The 23,900-nt window shown below is 40.1% G+C and overlaps 2 protein-coding genes across 17 annotated transcripts in view; both read right to left on the bottom strand.

The window, feature by feature from the left end:
- Positions 1 to 1,809: 1,809 nt before the first annotated feature.
- On the bottom strand, positions 1,810 to 10,484 carry LOC117822654 (cytadherence high molecular weight protein 3-like). The gene is made up of 4 exons (XM_034697501.1): positions 9,692 to 10,484; positions 5,885 to 7,318; positions 4,168 to 4,236; positions 1,810 to 3,629 (listed from the first exon to the last, which is right to left on the bottom strand). Exons 1-3 carry the CDS (start codon positions 9,777 to 9,779, stop codon positions 4,172 to 4,174), a joined length of 1,587 nt encoding a protein of 528 aa, XP_034553392.1. The 5' UTR covers positions 9,780 to 10,484; the 3' UTR covers positions 1,810 to 3,629; positions 4,168 to 4,171.
- Positions 10,485 to 13,951: 3,467 nt separating this feature from the next.
- Positions 13,952 to 23,900, bottom strand: part of ubr5 (ubiquitin protein ligase E3 component n-recognin 5) — a 39,282-nt gene continuing 29,333 nt past the window's right edge. For 5 of the 16 annotated variants that reach the window (XM_034698404.1, XM_034698400.1, XM_034698403.1 and 2 more), the window contains 23 exons: positions 23,751 to 23,882; positions 23,363 to 23,395; positions 22,537 to 22,794; positions 22,166 to 22,434; positions 21,561 to 21,772; positions 20,984 to 21,217; positions 20,298 to 20,371; positions 20,025 to 20,197; positions 19,676 to 19,825; positions 19,144 to 19,361; positions 18,238 to 18,358; positions 17,784 to 18,156; positions 17,533 to 17,620; positions 17,298 to 17,442; positions 16,960 to 17,090; positions 16,764 to 16,824; positions 16,440 to 16,618; positions 16,220 to 16,304; positions 15,980 to 16,135; positions 15,722 to 15,835; positions 15,475 to 15,619; positions 15,243 to 15,328; positions 13,960 to 14,691 (listed from right to left, as the gene is read on the bottom strand). In XM_034698404.1, coding sequence (XP_034554295.1) covers positions 14,479 to 14,691; positions 15,243 to 15,328; positions 15,475 to 15,619; positions 15,722 to 15,835; positions 15,980 to 16,135; positions 16,220 to 16,304; positions 16,440 to 16,618; positions 16,764 to 16,824; positions 16,960 to 17,090; positions 17,298 to 17,442; positions 17,533 to 17,620; positions 17,784 to 18,156; positions 18,238 to 18,358; positions 19,144 to 19,361; positions 19,676 to 19,825; positions 20,025 to 20,197; positions 20,298 to 20,371; positions 20,984 to 21,217; positions 21,561 to 21,772; positions 22,166 to 22,434; positions 22,537 to 22,794; positions 23,363 to 23,395; positions 23,751 to 23,882 — 3,650 coding nt within the window. In that variant the 3' untranslated portion in view covers positions 13,960 to 14,478. Of the gene's footprint in view, positions 14,692 to 15,242; positions 15,329 to 15,474; positions 15,620 to 15,721; positions 15,836 to 15,979; positions 16,136 to 16,219; positions 16,305 to 16,439; positions 16,619 to 16,763; positions 16,825 to 16,959; positions 17,091 to 17,297; positions 17,443 to 17,532; positions 17,621 to 17,783; positions 18,157 to 18,237; positions 18,359 to 19,143; positions 19,362 to 19,675; positions 19,826 to 20,024; positions 20,198 to 20,297; positions 20,372 to 20,983; positions 21,218 to 21,560; positions 21,773 to 22,165; positions 22,435 to 22,536; positions 22,795 to 23,362; positions 23,396 to 23,750; positions 23,883 to 23,900 lie in introns of all 16 variants that reach the window. The other 11 variants (XM_034698408.1, XM_034698412.1, XM_034698411.1 and 8 more) reach the window with 5 other exon arrangements.

Raw genomic sequence — 23,900 nt, forward strand, 5'->3', positions numbered from 1 at the left:
ACTTTTATTATCACCTTGATAACATATGAAATGAATATGAATATGAATATGAATATGAATATGAATATGAATATGAATATAAATATGAATATGAATAAATGAATGAATAAACAAATAAATAAAAATACATGAATGAAGGAATAAATAAATAGACAAATACAAAGATAAATACATGAATGAATGAATGAATAAATGAATGAATGAATACATGAATTAATAAGTATATAAATACAAAATCAAGAAACCTATATTCTCGGTTTCTCTTAGATAACAAAGCAAGCTTCTTACTATAAGATCTTGTTAATTTCCCAGGGTTATTTCCTCTTCCCAGATTCCTCGTGTTTGTCATTAATTGCCCTCTTTCTCTAGGGTACTTCTGTTACTATAAAAGAACAAATTTTGTCAGTGTTTACCTCATCCTGTTCGATGTATTTAAGATAAGATAAGATAATTCTTTATTGATCCCGGGGGGGAAATTCAGTTGTTGCAGCAACCCAGACATAAGTACAATCAAGAATAAGTTTCAATAAGTAAAATAAAATAAGTAAAAATAAAATAGATGAATCAAGATAGAATACAAATTTAAGATATGTACAAAGTTAGAAATGGTTTAAATAGTGGTAATTACAGGCAGTATTAAAAACGGTTCAGTAGTGACAGGTTGACATGGTGTGATTTTGGTTCGGTTATGACAGATTAAGCAATATAATAAATACATATGGGTATATAATATGATATGACTATAAGTTGTAGCTAACAATAATAACATAATATAACATAATATAATATAACAAAGTCTGACAGACGATGCTGCCTCACCTGTCTTGACGCCCCCCCCCCCCCAGCAGCCCACAGCAAAGAACAGAGCACTGGCCACCACAGACTGGTAGAGGGTCTTTCAGAAGCCTGCTGCAGACACTAAAGGATCTAAGTCTGAGTCTGAAGATCTTGCAGTAGATATAATGTTTTATTGAGTCCTGTGACCCAGTCTTATCCTTGTTGTGTTTTCCTCCTCCCTCAGAACTCATTTTATAAATCTATATACCAGGTTTCAGGGTTGGGTTGAATAGTACAAAGATCACCTGCAATGTTTTTTCTTCACCACTGTTCTTTGATATCAATCTATGATGTCAATGGAATACGTCACCAAGGAAAGGTATGTATAGGGAGTTAGAAATAGAAAAAAAAGTTTGGCGACTCCTCTTAGGCTGATTTTGATTTCCTCCATTTATTACATATTATATCCATAAAGATTCACAGATTACTCCAAATCTACAAAGGCTGTATGCTGTTCCTCAAATGGTCCACAATCCATCGTATCGTGCAAGAGCACTTCTTCTTTCTCAGGCAAGTAAACCTGAATGTGGGTAAACTCATTACGCCTCTCCCCCACTGTGTGCTACATGTCTGCACGAATGTTTTTATGCATGCATGTTTCTTACTGGGTATACAAATGGTCTTTAGCATACAGCAGGGCTATTCAGCTGCTTTTGTAACTGGGCCAGTTTAGAGGAAAAGGTCAATTAAGCAAGCTGGACATTTTCAGCAGCATTCAAAATCATTTTTTCTGCTTTTTTTAAAAACACACTTTATATAAATACAAATGGATGTAATAATTAGAAACATTTCTTATCATTTCACATTATTATCACACATTATATAATTCAAATATGGGATTCATAGTATGCATGCTGGGTTAGGACCACTTGGAGGTTGCCTGCAGGACGGATTTGGCATGTACGCTGACAATTGAATAGCCTGGCCATACAACACGACACAGTCTGTATTCAATTAAAAAAGAAGACGCTATTAGTGTGTACAACTTTATTCTGTACAAAGTAAAGAGAATTGTAGACAAAGCCCAGATAAAATAATACAAAATACAAAGAGAAATAAAGACAGACAGAAATAGAAAAAAAGAAAAAAGTTTAGACAATCTTTTCCCCAAAACTTCCATTACACCATGCACAAGATAACGTTTAATCAACTCTACATTTCAAACAAGCATGTAGTACTTAGGTTTTAAAAATCACATGTACTAGGTAGTTTTTATAGGTAATAATTTCACGAAGATAGCAGTACACTTGTTCAAGGTGACATATTATCAGTACTTAGATCATCCTTGCCTGAGAATGACTCATTCTGTCATGTTGAACCTTTGGCTTGTTCACCTGAACTCTTGTGCTCACAAAAATACATTTTTATCATCATTTTGTTTGATAACCATTTAAATGAAACAAGGAAACATGAGTTTGACTCTCAGTAATGTTGATCAGTATTACAGTGCACACTAACTCCATTTTCAAACATGCACAACGTTCCTGAAAACTTCGGGGTACAGTTGGATTGAACTCATGTGAGAGATACGCAGAAAACTTCAGGGAAATTCTCTGAGAGCGAGCAGGAGGGGGAGACAATGTTTATACCATGCAGCTGTTTTTTCTGAAGTTAGCTGCTTGTTAATGCTAAGTAGTGCTACTGTAGCGTGACTTGATGAATGTTTTTAAGTCATAAATGTAAGAAGAAGAATGCTCCCAACATACAATCACTTTACATCACACCACTTCTCTCTACATTTGCATCATCTCAGTGAGGAGAGCATGTTTTTGATCTTCTATTACAAAATCCAGGTGCCCAGGATTCTGGCTCCATGCATGTGCAGAGCCATTTAGCAGCACACTTAGATAGGAAACAATATTTGGTAGAACATTGGTGTGAAGCTGGAAGAGTGACACGTAATGGATGAAAATAACATCAAAGTAAGACTGTCTTTTCCTCGCTTCTCCTCTCCAGTATAATCTTTTTCACTCATTTCTTGATTGATGGTAGCATACGACGGTCTTCATCTGCCATCTTTTTTTAAATTAACATAACCATTGACAATAACAAGCAGTGAATTTATGACCAGACACATTTTCCAGAGGTGAAAGGGAAACAAAAAAAGAACTATAAAGTAAATCATAACATATGGAGAGTAAAATGAAGTATCAGTAGTTTCTATCTTGGGTAAGATTGCTAAAGATTACACCCTGGCTACTGCCGTATCTATTTGAGGTCACGATGAGTCTCCAGAGGTCTGCCAGGGAGGACTTCCTGACGTGAGGGGACATGTAAAGTCAAGTCAGGTGAATTTTAGGGGCAGAGCTCCTGAAACTTTAGAGGAACTTTCCGGAGTGCATGTATGAAAACAGCTCATGTTATGCTTTTAGTGCTGTCATTTCTTTGAATGAAGTTAAAACTGGAGAAAGCTGAAATCAAAATAAAGTGTAAACATGATTCAGACTATGAACCTAAAACTGCAATCTTTGTAACAGATTATGTTAGTATGTCAACACATGTGTACTCTCAGGGAGCTAATATCACTTGATTTGCAAAGGCCTGACTCTGTGGTTCCAGGCCTCACTCTGTGGTTCCAGGAACATACGGCTCAATAAACAGCTTATACAGATTCATCTTTACAAAAGTAGGAAAAAATGTGTTTAAGGCTTCTTGCATATGAATGTACCTGGTGAACAGTTTCTTTATTGCTGACAATAAGGATATTAAACTGTTTAGTGTTTGTTACTTGTTCTTGTTTTCTTCCAGTTTCTGGTAGCTGTATGGATTTTGAGATTTTGTAAGACTCTTCTCTGAAAAAATAAAAAAAACATTTGTCAGAAAACACCTGGCATCAAATTTTCTCTCTTTCTCTTTCTTTGTCTTTAAATGCTCACACACACTGATGTTGCTAGGAAGACGTCAAGCATTTCTGATGCATTCAAATGCAGAAGAACACAGTAAATATATATGTAAATATATATTTAAATGTATATATAAATAAATGTACATATAAATATATAAATACATTAATATACGTATATAAATAAATGTATACATATATATTTGAATACATTAATATAAATATATAAATCAATCTACATATAAATATAACAATAAATGATATATATTTATTTAATCAAATTGGTATATAAATATACAAAAATAAATGTTTATATGCATTTTTTTAAATGTATATATGTATATCAATAAATGAATATATATAAATACATATATATATGTATATATATATATATTCTGTATTTAAAAAATATAACAATATATACATATACATAACTATAAATAATTACATACATAATTGGGTTGAAGTGTGATTTGTTGTGATCTTACCATATTAATCCTCCTTTTTTGATTTCTCTTTCTCTTTGTTCTGTGAGGCCTCAGATGCAGACTCCTCGACTGCAAGCAGATATGTAAAGATCAAATAAATTAATTAATAAATGAACAAATAAATAAATGACACTTTATCTCAGCTCAAGCAACTTTATACATCTCTAACACAACGCCACAGAGGAGAAGGGATGCAGGAACATTCTGTCTTAACCACATCTTGTTCTGCTTAACTGGTTTGCTGGTGATCTGCTGGCCTCTGAACACTCTCACAAACTCACACACACTTACTGCTTGGTGATTGGCCTAGCATACATACAGCATAGCTTCCACAGAGCAGCCCTTGTAAAAGTTATGCAATATGTCTTCTGCACTAGACCAGTGCTCTACACGTGCTGTGGAGGGGCCTCTCCTCTCTTCCCTAAAAGTACTTTGTGTTCTTTGAGAGTCGAGTCTGGATGCAGGTTTACAGATCGTGTCGTGTAATCTAGGAAATGCACATCTGGTGGCTTAATATATGAAAATCCACTTTATGAGGGATCACAGATATTATAGTAGTTTCAGAAGTTGCTTCTACTCTTAAAGTCAGGAGGTAAACATAGAGAAGCACCGTACTTTCTGATAAATATATGATGAAATGATTAAAGCTCAACATTATTAGGCCTGGCAAGCAGAACAGTGCTAATTTGTTTGCATCCGTCATAAAGAAACTGAGAAACATCAAACAGAGTAATCCCAGACACATGCTCATTTCATGATTTCAGCTTTTATAAAATAAGTTCAACCTTCCAATAATAAACTGTGACTGACTGATCTGCAACCAGGCAGGATTACTCATTACTTTATTTATGTAATTCTATCCAGCAGTGCAAGATTAAAGTGCTGTCAATTCACAACACAGCACAAAGAGTGAGAGCTGCATGACTGGACCTGCTGAGCTGATAACATGCTCCTGCTTCCGGACACACTGAAGACAAGCTGAGCTGTTTGTCTGTTTCTGCACTACATTATCACTTCAGTTTCACAGACAACAAATGTCTGGTTCATCCCGTCAGCTTCGACCAGTGACAGGAACACAGATAGAAACATATGTTTAGAATTGGTTATCACGAGAAAGATTAAATGGCTAACTAAAAATGTGTCACGGTGTGTTTAAAGCTGATGAGTAACCATGAAGGGGCTGACGGTGAAGGCCCCTTGTCTTCATTATTACGTAGCCTTCCTTTAAATTAACTCTCTATTTTTTCATCTTTTTTGGAATGTGCTTATTTCCTTTTCACCCTTTTCTGCTTTTCTTGCACACGCTCAGTAACCAGCGCACATTTCTGTAAATTCCCCAGATGTTTTGGCCAGGGGCTAGACTGCACTATTTGGCCATCCAGTCTGTCCCGTTTATCAAGCATTCAGTATCAAACGGGTGAGCGCAAGGAATGATGTCTTACAGTACAAATTAGCAGGTCAGGTTTGTCAGGTAACGTTTGATGTTTGATCAAGTAAATCACTAGACGAGACAGCCTGACCACGTCACATTGCTCTGTTATTCATGACATGTAGGAGACTACAGATAATCTGGGTTTTGCTGTTTTCTCCATAAATCAACAGCTTCAGTGGAGATTTACTAAAGGAGGGTTATCTTTTTACAGCGTTGACAAAACAAAGAAAACTATGTGACAAGATGAGAGATAAGACAAATAGATATTTCAGTTGGTTTTCATACCTTTAAGTGCGGGTGCAGGAGCATCTGAAGAGATTTCTACACTAGCTGGTTTAGTTTCTGGAACCTCCGCCCCCTTGATTGGCTCGGCTCCAGCAGGAATGGCTTCAGTGTGGCTGGGTACCTCAGCTGTTGGAGCGGCCCCAGTAGGTACTGTTGCATCTTCAAGAGAGGTCTGAGGCTCAGCTTGGGGCTTGACTGGAGATAACGGAGGCATTTCTGGAATAGTTGCAACAGCAATCATTGGATCTATTATAGACGATTCTACTGGTAGAGGTGCTGAGACTTCACTCTGTGGTAAAACCTCAACTGGCGCTTCGGCTTCAGTTGCAGCTGCTGGCTCATCTAGCGCTGGAGCATCACTTGGTGTTGGTGCAACAGCTTCAGCTGGTTCTCTGGATTCACACGGTGCTGTTGAGGCAGGAAGTGATGCAACATTGTCAGTTGGAGCCACTACAGACACTTCAGGGGCTGCATTCACTACAGCTGCTGCCTCTTCTTTAACCACTGTTGGCTCAATTATGACAGGTTCAACAGCAGGGGCATCAACTACAGGAGTGACCTCAGGTGTCACAGCGGTTGTTCCCTCAACAACAGCAGAAACATCAACTACAGGAGATGCCTCAGGTGTGACTGCAGCCGTTTCTTCAACAACAACAGCCGGGGCTTCAACTACAGGAGAGGCCTCAGGTGGGACTGCACTCGTCTCCTCAACAACAGCTGCTGGGGCTTCAACTACAGGAGTGGCCTCAGGTGTGACTGCAGCCGTTTCTTCAACAACAGCTGCTGGGGCTTCAACTACAGGAGTGACCTCAGGTGTGACTGCAGTTGTCTCCTCAACAGCTACCACAGGGGCTTCAACTACAGGAGAGGCCTCAGACGTCACAGGAGTTGTCTCCTCAACAACAGCAGGCGCATCAACTGCAGGAGAGGCCTCAGGAACCACAGCAGTCGGCTCCTCTACCGCAGCAGGGGCTTCAACTTCAGGGGTGACCTCAGGTGTGACTGCAGCGGTCTCCTCAACCGCAGCAGGAGCCTCTGCCTGCACCTCTGCCTGCACCTCTACACTAGATTCAGCTGAGGGGACCTCCTCTGTAGACTCAACAAGAACTTCGACCTCAGGAGTAGCCTCAGCAACCACAGTCCCTTCAGCAGCAGGTTCATCCGCAACAGGCAGATCCTCAACAACCTCTACAGCAGCCTCAGGTTCAGTGGCATCCTCCACCAGAGCTACGGCCTCTGGAGACAGATCTGTAGGTTCTTGCTGAAGGTCTAACCCACAGCCAAGATCCTCCTGAGCCTCCAGGGCTATCAACACGGCTTCCACCTCATCATCGCTTCCTGGTTGAAGATCATCTGGTAGGGCAGACTGCACGGGCAGCTGCATTTGGTCCTCAATGGTTTGTGCATCTTCTGCGTTGAGTTCATTTCTGAGACCTGTCAATACAGGGTTATAAAAAAAAGAAGTGATTGAGTTTTTACAGGACATAGTTTGTTGTAAGTTCTTTCAGATAGTAGAGGATTGCAATATGCATCATGTGGGTGCAATAACATGGAATGTGCAATATTTGGATGTGTTTTTTTGTGTTTTTAAGCTTTGAATTGTTTTTGAAAATGTATCTATGTTCATTAAAAATGTTGTTTAAGTTTAAGTGCACTGTGAGGACAGACACCCAGTTTCATTGTGACTACTTTTGCACATCAATGGCAATAAAACAACAAAAGATCTATCTACCTAATAAGGCCGTGTGTGTTCACCTGTAAGAGCAACAACACTGTGGGATAGGTCCTGGACTTGAGCACTACAACACTGGTACGAGGAGCAATATCGTGCCTGGATACTCAAACCCTATCTCAGGAATAATGTCTTCATATGTTAGCTGCAGAAATCACAGCAACCCTTAATAGCATCCTTTATGTCAGTGTTCCTTAACAGTATTTCTCAGCTCTTATTTTTGCATAACACAGCAGCCAAGAAAGTCAAAGGGGTGGATAGACAGGACGTTGCAGTTGCCTGATTTGACTTGACTGTGAGAGTGATAAAGACAGATTTGGTTAATGGGCAGAAGGGAATGTGACAGCCGTGCAACACAAACAAAAACGAGACGGTAAAAGAGTGCACAACACAGGGAGCTCATGAGAACTAAAAGTTTGTAGTATTATCAAAGATGAGACAGAGTGTATAACTGTTTTAGGACATGTTTTACAGCCATCATCAACTATTATAGAGGCAACAAAGCTGCTGTCTTCATAGAAGGTCTGATCTGGGTGTGAAAGAGTGTGAATGTGTGTTTGGGTAGAGACAGAATCAGCTGCTCCAGACAGGGATGGCTCGTGTGTCAACATGATTTGCAGCCAGAGATGACAGAGATCCCAGTCAAAACACAGCTATGGCTGGCAAAAAGCACAGAGACAAGCGAGGGGCTAGACAGGGATGGGACTGGCAGCTTGGATGGCACATAGCTGGTCTGTCACACAGACTGTACTCCAATCATCCAGACACTTTTAGAGCACAATAACTGTTTTCTTCCTGGAGTGATGTAAGAGGCTGGAGAAGGACCAAAGCTTCTCCAGGTGACCAAATCTGACTGGCTGATGTGACAATACTCCGTCACAAGCATCACAGAGGAACATAGTTGAGGTTGGACATGATGCAGACAGAGAAGCTGTTTTATTTTAACTATTTATCAAAGGCCACAATCCTTATAATAAAGTATTTGCTGCAGCCTTTTTTAAATCCAAATCAAAACAGTAGGTTGATCATGTGCATCAAGGAAACTTTCCCTCCAGGGTAGTAACCGTCATTTAATGTTTATGTGAAGATGAAGTCATGAACACTCTGTATATAGCTGTGCCTGGTATGACACAGCTTTGTGCCATAGGTTAGACTCATGAATGGACAGCCATTGTGACAATCTATGTCAGGCCTCATGAAGGGTGTTCACACAAGACTGAGCAGAGTCCCTGTGGACAGCTAAACAAACCAACCAGGGAAAACACACCAACAGCAGGACTACCTTTAGACACTAAATGAGCTCAGAGCCTGTTTTTGCAGTCTCACTCGGAGAAATTTCACAGTAGCCTGAAAACAAAACAGGTATCAGTCTTCTCCTTTGTTTTGTGACTATAAATACCTGGTGGGATCACTTTTGAGAGGACTTTCGTTTACCAACTTTAGAAGAATGCAGAAAATGCAGGAGAAAGAGGAGCCCTTCCCTCAGGTCACAAATCTGACTTTTGCAGTACAATGAAAACAGGTTGGGTTGCAACTCAGGCTGCAGTTCGAGAGCAGAGTGAGAGACACTCCTCTTTGGTTTCCACTCAATGCTGCTTTAAACCAAATACATCTGAGGCAGGCTTAGTTCAAGTTTCAGAGTTCATGAAAACACGTAAAGACCCATTTTGCTCTGCTAAATGATGTAGGTAATTAAACATGATCACACATGTCAGCCCCTTCTCGGATCACATTTTTATCAGTAAACTAAATACAGTTCACAGAGTGCCATAAAGAAATCAAAGGGCATTAGGTGAGAGTGACATAAAATGAATGCCAGCTACTTTAGAGGAAATGGTTGAGCTTCAATACATTGCTCCACAAGGGCCCACAGTATCCTCTGCTGCAGAGTGAAGTGAGAAAGCACACAGTGTACTTGCCGGACCTGGAGTCACAGGCCTGCTACCCTCTGCTACACTTCAATCAGAGAAAGTAACTTCAATTAACTTATGTTATCTGAAGATATCATGGTGCATACTAACCTGAGCATTCAAACTTATGAAACACTGAAACTCTACACAATCAATCTGACTTACCCACTGTGTCTCCATTACTCTCCTCTGGCTTTGTGCCTGGCCTCTTCTCCTGATCCACAGTCTGTGCACTGGATGAGGAGCAGCCCATGTTTGGTTGAAGAGTTTGGATCAATCAAAAAAGTTGAAAGCTTTTAGAGATGAAGTCCTAGTGCTCTTTAATATCAAAGAGAGACAGCCTGGTAGTAAAAACATAGATAGCTGTAGCTCTCAAGAGTGGCTGGGTACCATTATCTCCCCCTGCTCTCTTGTGTGTTTATGCATGGCCTGCTCCCCTCTTGTCCAAGTCTATGCTGTGTTAAAGTAGCCAAACAGTGCATGCTGCTAAACTCTATCGAGCTGCCTTCTGCTCACAGTCACACTGCTCAGGAAAGAGGAGGAGGCATACATGTGCCTGAAGTGCGTGTCCTTCTCTCAGTGGGAGTGTCTAATCTGGTGGTTCACTCAAAGCTAACACTTTTAAAACGTAAGCTTTTTACATATGGTATGCAGGCGGAGCTTAAAGGACTCATTTTTGACCATTTGAAGAACTTTTTCACTTCATATTAGTGTAACAGGTCGTTGTTGATGCATCGTATACATTTCACAAAACATTAGAAGTAGTGGACTGATCCTGGGGCAGTCCTGGAAAGTTTTGAGTTCTTTAATTGACGTTATGAATGTGTTTTGTCCTGAAGAAAAATTATAATGCTATCATGCTAAGTTAGCCACTTCACTCGGAAGTAAGCTTCGTGAATCTTCGGTAATCCCCGGGCATCATCGGGCGGGGTGTGTTGGATCGATATTTGTCTTTATTAAGACTCCAAAATCATTAAGAGCAAAGCCTGCATTTACAATGACGTCGAGCATATTAAAGAAACAATAAAATGCATGACAAGCAAATAAAAGACAACCTTAAAATCATGATGATCAATTAAAAACAGACAACAATTAAAAAGCAATGTTAAAACAAAGTCAGTTAAAACAGGTGAAATCAGAGGTTAAAAAGTTTACAACTAAGGTTTTGAAATGACTAAAAGTAATCAGTGCATTCATTTTTTCCATAATATGATTATTGACATTTTTTCATTACATACAGGAACAGTCAAGAACATAGACTCCACAGACTCATTCAGCGCGCGCGCGCACGCACACACACACACACACCCACCCACACACACACACACACACACACACACACAAACACTTACCCCCTCTTCCCGTACCAAAACAATTGTGTGCAAGAAGTCCAAAGTCCAGAAGCCTGGTCTGTTCTGAACTCTGCCCAAAGTCCTTCGGATATATTCCAAGCACACAAAGTTTAACATTCAAAGGGACCTTGACAACAAACATCTCTGACAAACACCCAACAACATCCGTCCAAAAAATCAGAATTTTTGGGTATTAAATAGAATAAAATCAATCAAAATAAAACCAATCAGTTAAATAAAATAAAAAAAATACCAGAGAACTAAAATAAAAAATCAAATCAAAAAATACACCAAGTTCAAAGCCAGATTAAAAAGGAGTGTCTTTAGTTTCTTTTAAAAACACACAGAGACCTCGTCGTTTTAATGTGCAGTGCCAGAGAGTTAACAGTTTTGGTGCATTAAAACAGATTAGCTGCAGAAACTGTCTGTTTTTAAGGACCATGATTTTTTATTTTTTATTTTTTTAATATTTTGTTTGTAAAACATTGTTTATTTTATTGCTTTTTTAAAAAATATAATTTCGTACAATTTTTTTATTTGAAAAAAAGCATATTCTTGCATGCTGGAGGGGAGACCCCAGACACACACAGCTAATGTATTTCTGTTTTTTTCCACATCTTAAAGTAAAGTACCAGAACCCATATACTGTAACCTGCTTTCTCTTTTACTGCCAGAACACAATGCAGGCATAACACAAACACATATCACATTCACACACATTTACCTAGTGCAGTAGTGCCTATTAAAGCTCCTTTGTGTTTGGTCACACTGAGTCAGTTCATTCCTGGTATTATTATTTAGCCAAGCTGATCCTACATATAACACGTGGAGATCAATATGCACTCACAGGTTATTTTTTGGGACATTTTAGTCTTTATTGATAGGACAGATGAAGATACATCACTGAAGAACTGACAGCTATCACTATAACAGAATTTCTAAGGATCCTCACTTAGTTGGAAAGTTTGGATGGTTATAATTGAATATGTATCAACCAGTCTTAATTTATATTTACAAATTCAAATGTTTTTTGAAGACTCTTTACAAAGACCCAACATCAAGACATGATGAGATTTAACTCCACTTCTTATCGAGACGTCAGAGGGATAAAACGCCCCACAAATTAAAGCTTTGAGGTCTTGGGCTGTGTAACCTGTTTCCCTCTTGGGGCAGAGGAAAGGAAGAAGGAATGAATGTTGTACCCCTATCACCCACTTCTTACCTGACAGTGTCTGGATTATATACAACGTAAGGCCAATATGAGAAGAATCCTCTTCGGGGCTTCTGCTGTCAGGTGTATTGATATGTCACATCTGTGTGCAGAGAAGTCCAGTGTGGGAGGGGCAACATGCTGGAAGCTGCCAGTAGGCTCCTTAATGTTGTTGTATCACTGAAGAAGAAATACAACACCAACACTGTCCTAACAGAATATGCAAGTGAAAGTTAGTGATGGAATCAGTTAGATTATGTAAAAAAAAAAGGTCCACTTTTATTTAAACTCCATGCATTAAATAATCAAGACTCAGGACAACAAGGGGAGAACTTGCTGGAACTCTTGGTGCGTGTGCCCACTAACAAACCACCTGATCTCCTACAAACATGCTGCCCACCTCTGCTGCTTCACTGGACTCAAACTGAGAAGTGATTTTGACTTAATGAGGGAGAAAAAGATGTTCAACTGTGGCACTGCCAGCCAGATCCATGTTGCCAGGTATGCCAGAGAGCTTTGTGCAGGGAAGTGGATAGTTACAGCACACAATGAATGGGACATTTAAGTGGCAGTGTGTACAGGAGAGATGTGCTTCCTTCTAGTCAGTACTCGAGCAGTGGTGTTATGCATGGACTAGATTTTCTGCATCTTTTTGAGACACGTCTTATTTTTACAATATTGGGTAGATGAAAAAAAGGCTGTCTTGTGTGGTGAAGTTGAAAAACAAATCCTGATCAAATAGAACTCCCAGGTTCCTACAGTGGTGCTGGATGCCAGACTGATGCTATCTAAGGCTTCAGGACTTTTCATTGACATGTACAAACTGAGATTGCTCTGACAAATATGATTCAAACCAAGCTGAAGCGGGTCCAGTAATGCCAATTAATTGTTCAAATCTCTGTAACAGGATCAGTCATGTCAAATGCAGCACTAAGATCCTGACCCAGAACCTCTGTACTTTGACTGGTCAGCTCTGGACTAGATTATCCCAGAAAGTCTACAGATTTTTAAAAACAGTTTCCTGCTTTATGAAGCCTTTAAATTTCACTTTTACTGTTATGACCAGTTCATATATGATGAAAAAATATATTGTAAATAAATATATGAAAATAGTTGCACAAATCTAAAACTGAGGTTTAAGAGTTTTCTAGATCAGGACCTGGTTTTTCAGACCTTGTCACTATCCCTAGTTTTATTTTACATGCAGACATTTAAACTATATATCACACCGTTCTCTCAACCTCCAATATATCACCTTCTTGGAACTAAATATTTGAGTTTAAACTGAGTTTATGGACTCCATATGTACACAAGTGGACCAATATACAGTTGGGTGGGAAATACAATTCCTTCGGTTAAAACAATGATTTGCTGTGGTGTAATTTATTGCTCAGACGCTTTTAAAGTAATAATGTCCAAAATGAAAAACATTTTTTTTAATCCTTTTGAAATAAATGTTTTCTCAGAGTAGCTTGGTACTATGCTAGTCAATAACAGTCAAACCAGTTCACGTTTATATTCCCATATGATTCATTTTCCATTTTACAAAAAACTTGTCACATTTATACTGTTTAAAATGATTAATTTTAAGGTTAACATACCCCACATATTATTTCTATGTTTTCCAGTAAGTTTCAAATAATTAACCAGTGCAGGCAGACCCCAGATCATGACCTTCTGGGGTGTCACAGGTCCATGGGAAACGGAAACTGTATTTCCTGGTCATCATGTGATCTCATTAATTGTCTTTCAAGAAAAAGCACCTTTCCACAACAAAAAGGTAGACATGTAGGGAGAGAGAGAGAAAGAGAGGGATAAAATACACAAATAAAATAAAAAAAATAAAAAACATGAATCCAAAACTACTTTTTGCATCCAAGTTTATTTTGAAATTCCCTACTCCCCCTGTACAACAAAAACAAAGTTTCCACAAAGGCAGCAGTGAACTGTCAATGATAGTACTTGTTTAGAGAAGGGGATAACTTATAGTCACAGTGTGTCTTCTCTCCTTTTTAAATACTTCTACCGCTGTCATCTTTGGCTGGGTTTCGGCTGACAGCCCTTTGTCAAACCACCATTCTGGGAAGCAAAGGTTTTAAGCCGTTTGAGCACGGCTGTAGGCTTTATATTTTACAATGCGGATGGAGGAATGTTGAGGACTGGAAACTTCTTCATTAACATAAAAAAAACCAACAAAAATCAAAATAAAAGTAACAAGGTGTTTGTGTTCAAAACACAAAAAATATTACAGCCCGGGGAGATAGCGACGGTATTTCAAATTTCATAAAACTGTATAGGGACAGAAAATGAATCTACAAAAATTAAGCTAGGTAAATATTTCACAACAGTAAACATGTTTTCCTTATTCATTTTCTTAAATTGTCAAACCTCTACACAAAACCAAAATTCTTGGTCTTAATGGCTAGCAGGAGCTTCTGTTTAAGTATCTGTTTTGAAGAGTAGAGTGGCACGTAAAGGCGTGAGATGCAGGTATTGGCTGTGGGAAGGTGCTGGTCATCTGGAGGCCTTATGGTGATGGAGGGCATCGGCTGGAAGCCCTCCTCGCTGGCTGGTAGAGATGGGCTGGAGGTCCAGAAATATACCTGAGGACAAGAAAATTACATTCTTCAATTTCCTGTAGAGGGCACGGTCTCGTGTTTAAATGTGAGTGTGAAAAATGTGAAAGAGAAATTGTAAACAAAGATATAGGTTTCTACACAAATTATATTCTTCTCCAGTTTCTTTTTCAAACATCTCAGGAGATGTTTCAAAACATATCTCTGTAGTAAAGAAATTGTTTTATATTCGAACCATGATCATTTAAAGAAATCAATGTTTCCATAACAATCGGATAATGCATGCTTTTATGCATACAGTATGTGCTCCTGTGCAGCCAGGTCTTAGATTTAGGGTCAGAAAACTTTCATACATCTGTTACAAGAGGAAGCAAACCATCTTATTTAACTATATATTATTGGAAGATTTAATTATTTGACCACTTATAGTTCAGTTTTTCAGAGGGCCTAACAGAGAATGCTTCTTTATGCTGACCCTGAGTCTGAGCCTCTTACAATGTTCCTTTAACTTTGCAAAGCACTCCCCCAGTGCGCCCCGTTCTGTGTTCAATGGATGATTAAAGTGAGAACAGACTTACCAGGTCTTGCCTCTCAGTCATGCTCATCTTCTCCACTATAGACCAAAACCAGCGTTTAAACTGCAGCAGTTTGTCTGCGTTCTCCCCTGATGGATAAAACACAAACCTTTGCTTAGTGTTACGGGACAAATGAGCTTTAGGTTGATCTTTACATCTGGGAGTTCATGCATGCCATTGAAGAAAGAATGAGATAATAGACAAAAGGAAACAGAGCAAAGAAGGTGCATAATACCAGATTCATCATTGAAGGAGGTGAAGCTGATGAGCATCTGAACATTCACTTCTCCACAGCCGTTAACGAGCAGCCTGAAGTCTTCTGCTGTCAGGTCCTCCAGGGCGTTCTTCGGGAGAACATCCAGTAACCCTTTCCTCATCGCCTATGAACCACAAACATAAAGCATGGTTTGTTTCAGTGTACCAAAATTAAATACAGGGAGCGTAAGATATGTGAGAGTTCAAAGAGGGAGTGATTTACTCACATGGAGTGGCTGCTCAGCCACCACAAGCATTCTGTGCTCGGCGTACTTCCTGACGTACTCATATACGTTCAGAGGAGTGACCGGCATGTTGACCCCACCGGACAGAAGCTCCACCTGAACCAGGGACAAACTTTTTTTTCATTGCATGACCCTATTATAGAATACGTCACAAAATAAATTACATTTTCCAAAGTGTGCCTCCATGTGTGCGGCTGTCTTATTTTGTGTGTAGAAGATTATCACAATGCGCTCTGTTACCTGTCCAGCTCCCTCCTCTTTGCAGAGGTCGATTGCAAACGCCAGGTCCATGGCAGCAAACACGGCTTCTGCTTCACCTGCCTGAGAATGGCGGATGAGCTGCCGCAAGCTCTCATACATGACCGGGTCAAAGAATGCAAAGTCATGCCAGTTCACCTGCAGGGAACGATGATACGAAAAATTTAGCAGTTGAACTTAAAGTGTGAGAATATTATAGAAAACAGAAAGATGTTCTTTTACCTTCCTGCCGAGCAGCACTTTGATGACATGTCTGTTCAATGTGATTGGACAGAGCTCATTCTGAAGCAGACATAACCCCAGTATTCTGTAGAGAACAGACAGTATATCCATTAGTTATTTTCAAACATGCACTGCAGAACATTTCTAAACATTTTCAGGAGCTCTGTGAGGTTTCATATTAAAACAAAATTACAGATCCTTAGCAGCGAATGTTTACAACCTGCCAATGTTGCGGAAGCAGTTCAGCCTTGCTTCTGTATTCTTGCCGGGACGAGGGGAGTAGAAGCCTCTTTTGCCCGGCTGGTAGAAGAGAGGAGCGTTGTCATCCCCGTCATCCGGGTCATCCAGCTCCATGTCGACCACGCTGCGGGTTGAACCATGACGCTTACGGCTCTCTTGCTGCAAGAACAACAATCATAGGAGAGAGGGGCTGTTAAGTGTGGCAGGTTTGGTTGTTTAAAAGGTATGCTTGGTTCAGAAGCTTTCATGTCAGGTTAAATGAAACATGCTTTAACTATACAGAGTGATATTTTGAAATGTTTACTTGTGCTTTCTCTGGAGCCTCCAGGAGACCCAGGTCAAGTATGCTGTCAGCACCATTTTCCCTGAAGGAGACAGGAGATCATAAGTTTCATCATGAACAACAAACTAATGAGCATGATTAAATGACTTTTCAAAACACATTTTATACTTTAAAGACTTGTTTTGATGGAGATCAGAGTTTAGCATTTCTTCCTTACCTGCCGTGTGCAATGAGAAGCTCCATGGCCTCCTCCACTCTTGCTCTGAGAGAATCTTCACTAGCCAGCAGCAACAGCAGCTGTGCAGGGGACAGCTCCAGCAGCATGCCAGTGATTTTACTGGCAAAGGCCTGAGGAGAGACACATACAGCTTATCAAAGAAGTCAATGAAGCAGAGCAGTCTGAGAGAATTTCAACTCATTAGAAAACTTCAACGGCTTTCCTCATTTTGCTGTTTCAATATGAAAGCCCTTTTATAGCAAATCCCAAAGATAAGAGATTAATTGACCTGTTTTTAAATGGATAAAATATGATGAACAGATGCAAATCAAACTTACCGGCTGCATTGCATGAACCCGAGGGTAGAGCCTTTCACCCAGGGCTTGCCTGTGTGCTGGAAGAGGGTCAGGTTCATCACTGGGGTTTCCCTCTGATGAGGGCCTGAAAGGCCTAGTGTCTATGGAAAGCTGTCTCCTTGAGTCTCTGCAAAACACAAACATCATGATTTGTCTCATCGTCATATAACAGAAGCTTTTTTGTTTGGATATAGGTCAGATGTATGTTTTCGGTTACCTGTCACGGTCTCTCCGAGAGCCTGCACGGAGCCCTCCACTTCTTCTCTCTCGCTCCCTGTCCCTGTTCCTTAAGCGCTGCATTAGATCTACGGACACAAACACACATTTAGTGGAACAGGTTCACACCGAGCTGTAAAATTTCTGTGTAGAAAATATTTTTGTAGTTGTTGTAAAGTGATTAAAGCATCATAAAAGGACCATTGAATGTAACAATGAAAAAAAGTTAATAGTTTCTATGTTTTGTCATACATGAATTGTGATCAGGCTGACACGTACTGCTGGCCTGCATGCCCTTGCTGACACTCTGAACGCAGTCCAGATTGGGCAGCTTGTCGTTGGAGAGGAGGGCAAGGGCAATGGCTGTGTAGAAGCTGCGAGCCACTCCGCTTCCCTCGCCCGGTTCATCTTTGAAGGTGACTTTCACCCGGTGCACAGCCATGGGTGTCGTGGTGCAGCGCCTTCCAAAGTGAGTATTTAATTGACGCATGGTCTGCTGTATGAGCTGGTCACGGTCCCTGTCAACCTCTAGGGCCAGGTCACGGGACTGCAGGTTCCTAAGCTTCTCCATCTCACGACGGAACTTAGATTCCTTTACCTCAAAGCCACCGAGCTCCGTGAGGATCTGGAAGAGAAAAGGTTATTAATAAAGGAGGTCATGCTGAGAAAACTGCTTAGTTAAATAAATATTCAGAATGAAACGTACAGATCCGGGCTCAGCTCCAACATCCTCCATAAAGACACGACCAAAGAGCTCCAGTGACAGACGCCAGCGGCCAAGCAGCATGTCATGTGAGATCATCATCCCCATGAAACTACAATGAGGTCTGGATGGAGGGATGAGAAAGGAGGACAATTTGTTTTAGTTATTGCAATTCATTCGCACCTAAAAAGAATACATATTAAAACATTTGAGGTTTTCTTACAGTTATAATTTTAATGATGGACTTAAGGCAACTTTAAATTCAGAAGGGGAAAGTATTCTTTGTTGGTGACTTTAAGATCTTTACAGATAACTTAAATCTTACTCCAGACAAACAAGATCCAACATGAAACCTTTTTTATAAAGGTGTAACAGGGCTGTAAATACCCTGCCTTGAGTGATAGTATGTAAACCCAAAATACAGTGTACACACTTAAATATTGGGCAGCACAGAATATAATATAAATAAAATGAATAAATAGTATTTACTTAGTGTATTATTTCATTATTCATTAAGTTATTAATAAGATATTTTACTGATTTAATTTTTTTGTATTTTATTATCTCATTAATTCATTTTATTTTGGTGAGTTTATTGTATTATCTTGAGTTTTAACATCTTATTTTACCTCCAGTGTTTCCTCTGTTGTTCGTCAGCAACTTATTTTATTTATTTGATTTATTATAATTTTAAATCATGTTTTAACCTTGTATATGGATAGAGGGGTGGGTTTGGGCGTCTTTTTATGTGTGTTTATTTTTTACCATCATTATTACTTCTATGTACAGCAATTTTTGTTTTTGTAATATTGTTGTATAAAAAGTGCTTTATAAATAAAGTGTGATTGAAATATACTTGCAAACACTTTAGTTAAATAAACATTAAAAAAGCAGACATGTATATGATACCTGAATGACGGGAGAGGAGGCCCATCACTTTCAGTGAGGCCGATCTCGGCGAGAAGGCTGCTCTTCAGCTGAGCGGCGAGGTCATGGGGCGACGGGCCTTGTTTTGAAGTTTCCATCTCCTGCTCTGCGAGTGACTGGTTCCTTGTGTTCCCCGGGGAAGTATCCATGCTCATCACATTTTTCAGGTTGGCTGAGTAAGACATCTTCGTGGGCAGGATCTGATATGACAGGGTTCAGATGTTATTTAGTACTTATACCATGTTTGTTTGTTGATGATAATGAAAGCATTGATTGAAATGAAATTAGACACAGAGCAGATTCAAGGTTCCAATATCCAGACTTCAATTCAAACATCTCTCATAAGTATCTCTGATTTCTTGATGTCTGTTATTTCCAATGTGCTGGGAATAATACGTGGGACATAATGATCCTGGATTAGTTTTAAAGTATGTAACATTTTGATGGTGTTTAATTGAAGTGGATATTAGAACACAGCTGCCAGCCTGATTGTCATTTAAAGAGGGTGATGTACCTGAGAGGGGGAGGGTAGAGAGGAGCCCATGTTTACCTCCAGGCAGTTCCTGTCTATGCTTGCTTCAGCCAGGCCTTTGGCGGCCATATAGGAGGAAGAGTACAAACCCTGAGAGGGGCGACCAAACAGATCCTCCTTCCTGGCATTGGGCTGTTAAAGGACACGAACAATTAGGTTGAAGCTGTCGCAGCAAACATAACCAACCCTTAAATGAAAACTCAGTCTTCAGAGAGAACTATTTCCTTTTCCAGATTTACATGCATGCCTCCTGCAGACTTGAAGCCCATGCACTTTTAACTGTTCCAGGAGAACCCTTATTATCACAAAGGTGATGAGCGGCAGTTCAAACCTGCAGGAGATGGGGCTGGTCTGCAAGTGGGATGGCTTCAGCCAGAGGAACATCAAAGGGGTTTGGTGGGATACAACCCAGGAAGGTCATGGAGTCAGACCGGCGGAAGAAGGGGTGGTTCTGACCCGTTTCAGCTGGAACCGGGTCATCGTCCTTGTCCTGCAGAGTGGAACCTGGGATGATGCATAAAGGAATTAATAAAGTCCAGACTAATCATGACTCATGCTTTAAATATGATATTGCATGATACATGATTTCAGTTATCGCTCTTACTTTGATTGGTGTCCTCATCGTTTTCATGTTCAGAATCCTCATTGTCCAAACCCAGCTCTAAAATCTCACGGTTCCTGTAAAGAGATTAAACATCTATGAGAAACTAGATTTTTGTCTGTTTGCCTTTTTCAACACAAATGGTGCAGCCTTAGTTGCAAAAATGTTGATCCAGCAAGCATAATCATTTGTCTAAGAAGCAAGTAAAGCAACAATGGGATTTTAAAAAAATGATCAGAAATGTACTTTTCAATTTACTTTCACCACTTTGTTTTCTTTAGCAGTGCTCTCTCTTTACTTTATCTCGATTTAGATGGATAACTACTGATCGCTCTCTCTGTCTTTCCCATGTGGTGACTTCAGGCTGAAAATGTGACTGTGGATCAATTTGGTTTTCATAAGCTTCACAGCTTTCCGATACTATTGAACCTAAAAATATCAGAAACTGCCCCATATAGTGGATATACAAATATATGTCTATAATGACACATTAAGAGTAAACAGGCTGTTTTTCCAGTGGTTATTATTTGCAATTCAATGCAGATAATTTGTTAGTTTAGCAACCTCAAACCTAAACTTCTAGAAATGTCACTTGCAAAATGTGAAGTTGTGATTTATGAAAAAGACTTAGGTAAACTCTCAGTTTTGTAATGTGAAGACAGCAAATCCCCCTGGTTCTCTTCATTTACCTCTTTCTGTCCATTTGTGGGTTGTCCAAATTGGTCTGCTGGTTCATCGCCTTTATCCAGTAGATAAGAGCCTGGAAAACGTATGCTACATGTTTAAGCGAACACACATCCAGCACAGGAAGCACATCCGAGTGCTCATCATTGTGGGAGCGCATTAATGACAAGGCATAATTCAAGAAGTCGCCCCGTGCAGACATCATGCCATGGCGAGCCGTCAGTAGGGTCGCTGCTCTCCTGAAACAAAGATAAAATACATTTAAACACACAAACCAAGCTCATATAATAATGCAAAAACATGAATGACCTTTCACAATAGGATGTGCACAAACATTTGAACATTTGCTGACTGAACTTTGAGAACTTGTAACTCAGAGAGACTTTAAATGTGTTTGTGGCTCCTAGTATGAACCATTCTGGATTTTAGCTTTGATCGTCTCCATTTCATTTGTTGATTTTGAAGATTCACAAAGTGTTTCACAAGATGTATAACCCAACAGTTTGTATCTGATCAGACTAATAAATCTGACAAAGATAAATGGGGTTCAAAATCAATGTTCATCGTGTCATTTATTTTTACCTGCGACCTTCAATAGTGCGAAGGCTGGCCTCCTCCCGAGCAGTCACACGCTCCCTGCGAGCTGAGTGCTGGGAGGCATGGAGAGGGTGACTGGGGTGACCTGGATCACCAGCAGAGGACAGGGCGGAGCCGTATCTCAACTGGGCTTCGGTGGAATCCATGATGGACACCATCCAGTTCCATGTGGGAATCAGTTTTTCTTCGACATAGTTCTGGTGAAACGAATGGAAAACATGTTTTCAGATGAAGGATCAGGAAAATGTCACAGATTATTCTTACAATCTACAAATGTAATGTATAATGCAACATAATTACGCATCTAACAGAGTGGTAAAAAGAGTGCTTCTGGAACCTGGTTTAACTAAAAACTTAAATGATCTGGAAAAGTGTTACTGAGGTCTTTGAAAAGATATGTCATATGCAATACTAAATCTAAATGCAGAATGAAAAACAGAATCAAGATGTCTGTGGGTTGTGGAAAGTGAATGCCTGGGGATTATGTCCCCGTGGTGCAAGACCGAAATAAAAAGTCCCTCCCTTTCTCTACAAACTGTTTTACAAAACTGAATAATGGGAATGGCAATTAATTATGCTGAATGTCTTACCTGTAGGTTGATTGCATCTTGGTAGGTGAGTTTAACAGCAGCAGGGTACTGGGAGTAGACCAGATGGTTGTACTTGGGAATCAGACTCATGAGGTCTGAGATCTGCCGGATGACAATACTGTAGGCTCGTGCCAGGCTGCTGGCGGACGTCAAATAGCTACTAGAGTTGTTGGCCTCAAGAGCCGCTGCAGCAGCAGCCGCACTGGAGCTTATAGCACTAGAGCGACGAAGGTTGGTGGGGTCAATGTATATCAGTCCCGTGGAGCTTGCTGTGAAAGAAAAACAAATATACCAGGTAGAATAAATATATCAGTTCTTGGGACATTTATTCTGAGCCACAAAATTCCCCAGACAGAAACAAATCCACTGACCAGCTGGTGTTGAAGAGCTTGAAGGAGCATTTCCAGTCGCCCTCTGGCTGGGGGTGTTTCTTACAGCCCACTGCATGGACCGAGGAGCCTGGGCTGCACTGTTGCTATGTGAAGTGCTAGTTGTCCTTTCCAGAGGCTCATCCAAAAGGAACGTCTCTTGGTCGACGTCGTCGCTCTGACTGCTGCTACTGTCAGAGTCGCTGGAGTCATTTGACTGGGAGTCATCCTCTGAAAAGAAGGCAGGGACACTGCTGGCACCTTCACGGAGGAGCAGAATAAGACAGAAAGCAAAGAGATAACAGACAGATTTAAAGGTTTGTTTTATCACTGGACCTCCCTTCAGATTTATCCAATCAGCTGTGCTGGTTAGTAAATCACACCACTACAACACCCTAAAACACTAAACCCAAGGTGAAACACTTTGAATCAGAAAAACAGCTACACTCTGTTCATCAACTTCTGCTAAATGTCAACATTTGAAAGTTTTAAGTTATTTCATATGGGAGAAAGACAAGCAATATATCAGTTTACAGAAGGTTTGATATATACCGTGTTCATCAATAGAAAACATCGACATTATAGAGGAGGAAAACAAGCACACCATGTGGAAAAGCTGTAAGTTGATTAGTATGTTAATGAGGTGAAAAAAAAACAACCTGGCTACACTTGTGATGAAGGACAGTGTGTTAAAAATGGCACACGCAGTAACAGTGAAATGTGAGAAAAGGACAAACTAGACTAACTTTCAGCAGGACACTGTATGCATTTTGCAATTCACTCTTGCCCTGACATCTGTATATGCATTAAAGTAAAGAGGTGCTCATACCAAAAATAGGAAAAGCCAAGGACACCCTACTGCCTGCGAATGAAATACATTGGGTGTTCAGCCAGGGAGGATTTTGCCCGAATCAATATCTCCAAACATAAATTCCCACAACCCCAAAGCTGACTGTAACACATTAACCTGTGAGGGCAGAATTATTCTGTATGTTTGATTCTTTTTATTACACTACAGTGCAGCAAGAAGGAAAAGCAATCTCTACTCAGTGAGCCTGACAAATACTTCTGATGTAGGCCTAAACAGACAGGATGACCCCCCTCCATAAAGAGACAAACACAAAAACAAACCTCTAGAAGGAACAATATCATACGTCCAAAAAAGTTAAGAAAATCAAACAACTTAATCAGAACTCATGAAACAGGTTTTGACCAACCTGCTTCAGAGCCAGCAGTTGCTGCTGTGACGACGCTCCTGCGGCCGCTGGCGTTATCCTGATTGCTGTGGTTACTTTCACTGTCACTCTCGGTTTCAGCTGCCGCCAGCAGATCCAGCTCCATGTCGCTCCCTTGAAGCAGAAATGAAG

The sequence above is a fragment of the Notolabrus celidotus genome, chromosome 12, assembly GCF_009762535.1.
Source record: "Notolabrus celidotus isolate fNotCel1 chromosome 12, fNotCel1.pri, whole genome shotgun sequence".
Taxonomy (NCBI): Eukaryota; Metazoa; Chordata; class Actinopteri; order Labriformes; family Labridae; genus Notolabrus; species Notolabrus celidotus.

What these genes read in the sequence shown, in the direction of transcription:
- LOC117822654 (XM_034697501.1), bottom strand. Translation starts at nt 9,779, where the DNA reads ATGGGCTGCTCCTCATCCAGTGCACAGACTGTGGATCAGGAGAAGAGG. An exon ending in GAGTAATGGAGACACAGTGG is followed by an intron (nt 7,319 to 9,691) that starts GTAAGTCAGATT and finishes CTGTATTGACAG; the next exon opens with GTCTCAGAAATGAACTCAAC. An exon ending in TCCTGCACCCGCACTTAAAG is followed by an intron (nt 4,237 to 5,884) that starts GTATGAAAACCA and finishes ATCTGCTTGCAG; the next exon opens with TCGAGGAGTCTGCATCTGAG.